General features: G+C 40.5%; 1 protein-coding gene across 1 annotated transcript; it reads left to right on the plus strand.

The window, feature by feature from the left end:
- Positions 1–1,730: 1,730 nt before the first annotated feature.
- si:dkey-148a17.6 (uncharacterized protein LOC108190685 homolog) lies at positions 1,731–3,882 on the plus strand. Its single transcript, XM_035417002.1, has one exon. The coding sequence runs from the start codon at positions 1,817–1,819 to the stop codon at positions 2,903–2,905; it is 1,089 nt and encodes a 362-aa protein (XP_035272893.1). The 5' UTR covers positions 1,731–1,816; the 3' UTR covers positions 2,906–3,882.
- Positions 3,883–7,460: the final 3,578 nt, after the last annotated feature.

Here is a 7,460-nt window from a genome sequence, read left to right on the forward strand (position 1 = left end):
AGAACTCACAAATGAGAAGCGACAAAAGTTTGTTGACCTTCATAAATTCGGCAATGGCTACAAAAATAGCTTCATGTCTGAAACTATTTCCAGCATGAGGGTTAGGATATAAGAGGTTCAAAGCAAGCGGTGCTGTGATGAACCTGCCTAGAGATTCCGGAAGTGTATGCTTCACACACAATGAGGAGGGCGGTTTTTCGTGAGGGGGAAATTACTTCCAAGGATCTCCGTCGGAGAATTGCATAAGTCGGGTGCATCCTGGGGCCACTAAGTCTCAAAAAATTCATTTAGATACCATCTCTATATTTCCTTTGTCTCATATTACATTTTGTCTAAATGTAGTTGTCCAGAAAAGAGCCTTATCCCAGCTGTGAAGTACAGTGGTGGATCTGGGCTGTTTTATTCTCCAAAGGCCCTGGGAACTGCGTTAGGATACATGACATCATGGACTCCATCACATCCCAGGAGATTTTATACCAAAATCTGGCTGGCTCTGCTCAAAAGCTAAAAGCAGGTCATGGTTGGATCTTCCAGCAAGACAACGATACAGTAGCTCAAATGGCATACCTCAAACCTGATACAAAAATGGCTTGCTGAAAACAGAATTAAGGTTTTGCAATAGCCATTCCAGTCTCCTGACCTGAACCCCATTGAAGACGTGTGCGGTGAGCTTAAGAGGACAGTGCACAAGTGAAGAACAAGGACTCTGAAGGGTCTGGAGAGATTCTCTATGGAGGAATGGTCTCTAATCCCTTGCAGTGTGTTGTGTTCCTAACCTCATAAAACATTACAGGAGACGACTCCGTATAGTTATCTTTGTAAAGGGAGGGTGCACAAAGTGCTAAATACAGGAATGCCAATAATTGCAACACATCATCAAAATAAAAATAAAAAATTGCAATTAGCATTAAATATTTGTTTTTGAAAAACAAATATTTAATGCTAATTGCAATTTTTTATTTTTATTTTGATGATGTGTTGCAATTATTGGCATTCCTGTATTAGCACTTTGTGCACCCTCCCTTTACAAAGATAACTATACGGAGTCGTCTCCTGTAATGTTTTATGAGGTTAGGAACACAACACACTGCAAGGGATTAGAGACCATTCCTCCATAGAGAATCTCTCCAGACCCTTCAGAGTCCTTGTTCTTCACTTGTGCACTGTCCTCTTAAGCTCACCGCACACGTCTTCAATGGGGTTCAGGTCAGGAGACTGGAATGGCTATTGCAAAACCTTAATTCTGTTTTCAGCAAGCCATTTTTGTATCAGGTTTGAGGTATGCCATTTGAGCTACTGTATCGTTGTCTTATCAATGGAATCAAAACTGAACTGTTTAATTTTATGATTTTTCTGAATGTACCTTTGTACATTTAGTCCTGCACTTTGTGCTCATATTAATGGAGGTTGCCAACAATTCTGTTGGGCAATGTATAAGCATGGACACCACACATGCGTACATGCACACACATATTTGCATACAAACTAATGCCTGTTACTTGCTTGTATATAGCCTATTTGTTTATGTCTGCTAGACAAACATATTTTATACATTTCTTCATGTGTCATTTATCACTTCACCTTGCTTCAGTTTATCAGTATATACAGTACACTGTACATCTCAGTTTTCTTAAAGTGATGCAGCCACTTATTCCTCTCTTGTGACACAGAAATAAGAGGGATGAGTCACCAATTCTCTGCATTGAGATTCCTCCCTAAAATGTCCTTCCTGTTCTTTTCAGCAGTAAAAAGGAAGTGGGTGCATGCTTGTTCTTGAGTATCCTCAGTCTGCATTCACAAATGAAGAGGTGACAACATGAATGGCTCTAGCACATTGCCAAGCGAAGGGACTGAGCTGGAGGTCTGGGTCACAGGAATGGCGGTGGCCTGTGTGATCCTGGTGCTGTCCTTCCTGGTGGGGGCTCCAGGGAACCTTCTGGTGATCTGGACAATCCTGCGACACGTCAAGCAGCGCTCGCACACCCTGGTGCTCATCCTCCACCTCGCTGTCGCCGACCTGCTGGTGTTGGTCACCCTGCCTTTGTGGATCTACTCCTTAGCTCACTCCTGGGTCTTTGGGAAGGGCATGTGCAAAGCGATGGTCTACGTCATAAACTCCTCCATGTACGGCAGCGTGTTCATCATCACGGTCATGAGCGTGGAGCGGTTCGTGGCCATCCGGTACCCGTTCGCCTCTGTCAGCTGGAGGAAGAGGGACCTGCTGAGCAAGGTTCTGCTGGTCCTCTGGGCTCTGGCCTTCCTTTTCAGTGTTCCCATAATCCCCACACAAGCGTTAGGCGAGGTGGAGGGAAGAGAGCAGTGCCTGGTCAGGGAATACACCTCCAAGAGCCAGGAGGTGGTCTGCTTGCTGCTGGAGACCCTGGTGGGTTTCGTCATCCCCTTCTCCGTCCTCGTGGTCTGCTATAGCTGCGTGTGCAGCCGGATCGCCCAGATGACCATCAAGGCCAAGCAGAAGTCCACGCTCCTGATCACCAGCGTGGTCGTCGTCTTCGGCCTCTGCTGGACGCCTCACCATGTGGGGAATGTGCTCTCGCTCGTCGCCATCGCCATCGGCGAGTGGCACCCCGGCGCTGCCAAGAGTCTGGAGGAGGCCAGCGCCACCATGGCATTCATTGCAGGCGCCATGGCCTTCATCAGCAGCACCGCGAACCCTCTCCTTTACATGTTTGCCGCGCGCACCTTCCGAAGCTCCCTGCGTGACACCGGGATGCGAAAACTGTTCCGCCACATCTCCAGCTCAGCTACGGGTGAGAGGACTAAGGAGTTGTCCTTTGTATCAAAACGGCAAAGCTTGCAACAGGAGCCTGCTTTGTGCTGCACAGATTCGAAAATACAGGATACAGATGCAGTTTTGTTGAACTTATATGAACACGTTACCCCCTAAAGTTTTATGTAAGGCATTTGCCGTCTGTCATTTGAAAGGTATGTTGTTCTAGTTCTAGATGCACCTTGAGTATTTGTATTGAAAATCGTGTTATATTATGTCAAATTCATTTAATACTAATTTATGTGTTGAATTTGAGAACTGGATTATGAAACCAAGTGTTGGTTTTCTGGACATTTTAAGTATGTACAAGGTTTTGACTCTCGAGAGAATGTTCCTTTGCCTTTCATAACTGTTGATCAGAGAGGAAACTGAGGAAGCCTGCGTCTCGAGCTGCTTATCCAAGAGAGTGGTTGCTTAACCAGGTTTATTTTAGATCCTGCTGACATGGTGAGATAGGGTTTCACACTGTGCTCTGGATTGATGATGATGACAAGGAATTTTCCGTTTAAAAATCACATAAACTTTTACAATGAGGCTGAACACCTGCTGTACAACAGAATCTTTGTTATTAATATAACTGGTCTTATATTTGTTTTGTATTTTCCATATTCATGTATAGGCTCTGTCTTTACAGTTATTTTACATGGTATGACAGTATAACAGTATGATGCAGTATGAATCTTCAGACAGATTTATTGTGAAATTAATATTTCAGACAGCTTAGTCTGCCTCACAGTTAACACACCATGCTACAATTCCTTGGTTCACGGGTTTCACTTCCTTTTTTGATGAATTGCAACATACGGGGGGTTTCAAAATGTGCTTAAAGCTTTTTATTAACGATACTGAAAAATAGTAGTGCTGGGCTTTGTTTACCACATTCTTATAATGTCAAAGGGCAGGTTTTGCTTGACTGGGAACTTCTGTCAATACAAATCCTTTTTTTTTCATTAAAGGTGCCATTTCTGTAAATGTTTTTTGGTTTAGTTCAAAACCTTTTCTAGTTCTGATTGTTTCTCGTGTATAAACTTCATAAATATAGAATCTGTATCTATTCTGTATGACCAAAACAATAAAAACTATATATTAATATATTTTTAGGTTGATATGTTGGCCAAACTTGAAGCCATGAGTACTTTTTTATCATGAATAAGCTATCATCGTTGCTGAAACAGACAAGCTCCTGCAGGAACACAAAGCTAATGTTCATTTGCTTATTGGAAAAATATACCCACCTGCTGCAGTGGAAACAGTAGGAGGTGACAATTGATAAGGCTGGAGCTAAACAACAAAGTACCACGGAGTGTCTTTGCATCAGCAGCCTAGTTTTAGTGACTTAACTGTATTATCTGCAACCTGACTGACAAAACACAGGTTGCAGAGCAAGGTGTCTCACTCTGCATCCAGTTTTAAAGAGTCAGCCACACAAAACCACAGGAACCAACTGTTTTCATTCAGTTGTGTAAGTGTACTTAAGTAATTTATTTTGTATTGTTATAACATTTGCGATGAATAACCCTTGCTTGCTTGCTACAAAATTATTGTTGAACAGCCTTTCAGAAAAATTTTGTTAAGAATTTCATTATTTTAAATGTTTCTATGTCTATGCCCGGTGCCTTGAGAAAATAGATTCTTGCCACATATGCGTTTACCACACATAAATCACTCCATATTACTGGGAGCGCTGCCCATGCTGGTCACATGATGTAATGAGCATTCTGCATGTTATCCTGTCCTTAACATCAGAAGTTCACTGTACACCCATCTCATGTGCATCAAGTAAATTTAAAAATGTCTCTTCACAGAGATACTGTGTAGAATCTGAGGTGAGTGCTGAGTTGCAGAGGGATTTCTGACCTTTCCACTGATACAATCTTTGAACTTCTGTAAAAGACTGTAAATGGGAAACAAAAAATGTGTGGTTTTTCTTATAATTACTTCAATTGTAGCATGGTGGGATTTATATGTGGGAATTTATTTTGTGGACATTCTCTGTTTAAGAATGAACTTTTTAAAAGTTAATGTTAACCAGAGAAAATAGCATTCAGAATGCCATGTAGTAGGCTGGACAGGTATTCTCTTTTTCAAAGACATTTCTTCTTTTTGGGACTGAAAATATGTGTCCATGTGTGATTTCTAAAGTCTTAAAAATGTAAAAATCAAAAAGCAAAACTAGATTTTAATACCTGTCATTATATTTATAATCCCTTCGGGCCCCTGGCTGCTTTTTTGAAATTCAATGTATGGTCACCCTACATATAGTGCACTAGATCCATATATTTGTTGTATGACTCATCGAGGTTGTCAGTGAATTTCCACTTTAATTGACTGAAGCTGTGTTCATTTAAAATGGAATCCCTATAACAGAACTTTTGTTATAAGAAATGAACGTTTAGCGGCAAAATGACACTTTCAGTTTACATACTGTATATATTCAGTAGGTGGCTTATGCCATGCATTGAACCTTAGCCCATTGGTACAAATGTTGTCTTATACCCAGTATAGGAGTGACTCTCTAACCCATGAAAAAATGAAAGCGCTTCATGAAGCTTCTAGGCTGATCTTCAATTTGTTCATCCCTTTCTGATGCTGTTCAAAGCGACACGTATCAACATCTATTTTAGAAGTGATTATTGACCGGCCGAAATTCATCTGAACCTGCATTGTGTGCACATAAACATCTCTGTTTCTATGTGCTTATGCAATTGTAGGGCGGGTCTGCGTGCATGGCTGCATGTACGTGTATTACGGACTGTGGGAGAGAGCTGAATTTGTCTCTGTCCGTGTCGTAACAGTTGCAGCTCAGGGACGCGCTGAGCTATAGTATCAGGTTTCACTTCTGTTCCTCTGATCTTTCAACATTATAATGAATACTAGTCCTCCAATTAGAAGAGCTAATCACCAAATAAATGTCCTTCCATTTATTGGATTGTGTCTGCTGTTCACTTCTCTTCACTCACATGCTGTATCTCCATAGTACTCTGTGTGAGACCATACCCATTCACACAACATGAAATTGTGAAGCATTATTTCCTTTAACTCCTTGGGCCTTTTCAGGGAAATACTGTGAAATATTGAGCAAAATTGCCAGTATTATGAAGATTGTACGAGGTGACGGGAAACACATTCAAAAACCTCAGAATCCCTTTGTGTGAGGGCTTCCCCCTCCGATGGGGAAGTTGCTGTCACGATATGAAAAAGAACCAAAACAAAACCTCAGGGTGAAAATACCACATTGGGGCTCCCCTCATGGTGTCAGCCCTTCACAGTTTCCTATTTCATTAACTGCTCTACCGAAACAGCCTAGCCTCGGATTAGCCCAAAGTGCGAGGTTGACAAAGAGACACAGCTCAATATAGTATTTCTCCTTCACTTATGACTATCATATGATCATATCACTCGGGAAGGATCAATATGTTCTACCTGTTCTTCCAAATTAAAGAAGTATAACACTACTACTAGGTATGTGGTGCATGTTATGCTTCTGTTCTGCTCCTGAACTTTAAAAATGGAATAACTTTGAACATTCATTTCATCTACAGCAAACATATTTCAGTTGTTTACCTGTCATGTTAATTGTTTATGCTGCAAACATGTCAGATGTAATGAAGTACATATAAATAATAAAACTTGGCAATGTCCACAGAGGTGTGTGGAGTGAGATTTAAGAGAGCTACAGGTTTGGCTACAGGCTAATTAAATCCTTTGGAGGTTGTTATTTTCAGGTCTGGTTCTCAGTTGTTGAGTGGCTCGCAGTGAGAAAAGTGGTGAAGTAAAAAAAAAAAAAGGCTTTTGGCAAAAATGTGGTTCATAGGGTATTCTAGGATGATTCTAAAATATGAAATACTAAAGGCAAAACTGTTGAAAAACATGATTGTGCTACACACAACTACTATTACTAATAATAATAGCAATAATCATTGGGTAGGTATCACCTGACCAAAGTATAATAATAATAATAATAATAATAATAATAATAATAATAATAATAATAATAATAATACGTTTTAATGCAATAGACTGTGAAATCCTAATGCTGTTCTTTCTGGGACTACTCATTAATTAGAAACTGTAACTTAGTAACACAAAAATAAATAGATGGAAAACAACAGCACATGATGATGATTGCACAGACAGATCTTCAGCAAATTATTATGGTTGATGGTTGTGGCCAGGCTTGAAGTTGACCTGCTTGGCTCCGACCCTGCTGTAGGCCTGACGCTCCTGACTTTTATTCAGGCTACGTTTTCTGTGCCTGTTTTCTAAAAACTCATAATTAATGCATGTTGTGCTAACCTGTAGCACCACACGTCTCCTTTGAAGTTCATGGACGTGTGGCTAACATCTCTCATTAACAAATGTCTCTTCCTTTAATTGTCATTAATTTTTCATAGAAAACATCCTACTCTCACCTATTTTCAAAGCACACATTTAAATAGATGCAGCATAGGAGTTACCAACAGACTAGCATCTTGGCTATTTAATTGTAAATGTGTCTCATACTTTCCCCATCAAATTGCAGAGGAATCAGGGGTTAAGAGGAAGGATGTTAAGTGCACTGATGTCCTGAGGTTACAAAAACAAAGGCTGAAAAATCAACCCAGAAGAAAAAGGAGCAAACTTGAATATTCAAAACATTTTAAAATTAGAAATGAATTGTTCATTAGAAAGG

The sequence above is a fragment of the Anguilla anguilla genome, chromosome 5 (genome assembly GCF_013347855.1).
Source record: "Anguilla anguilla isolate fAngAng1 chromosome 5, fAngAng1.pri, whole genome shotgun sequence".
Lineage (NCBI taxonomy): Eukaryota > Metazoa > Chordata > Actinopteri > Anguilliformes > Anguillidae > Anguilla > Anguilla anguilla.

Excerpts from the sequence above, each read along its gene's own strand:
- si:dkey-148a17.6 (XM_035417002.1), top strand. The coding sequence starts at position 1,817 with ATGAATGGCTCTAGCACATTGCCAAGCGAAGGGACTGAGCTGGAGGTC.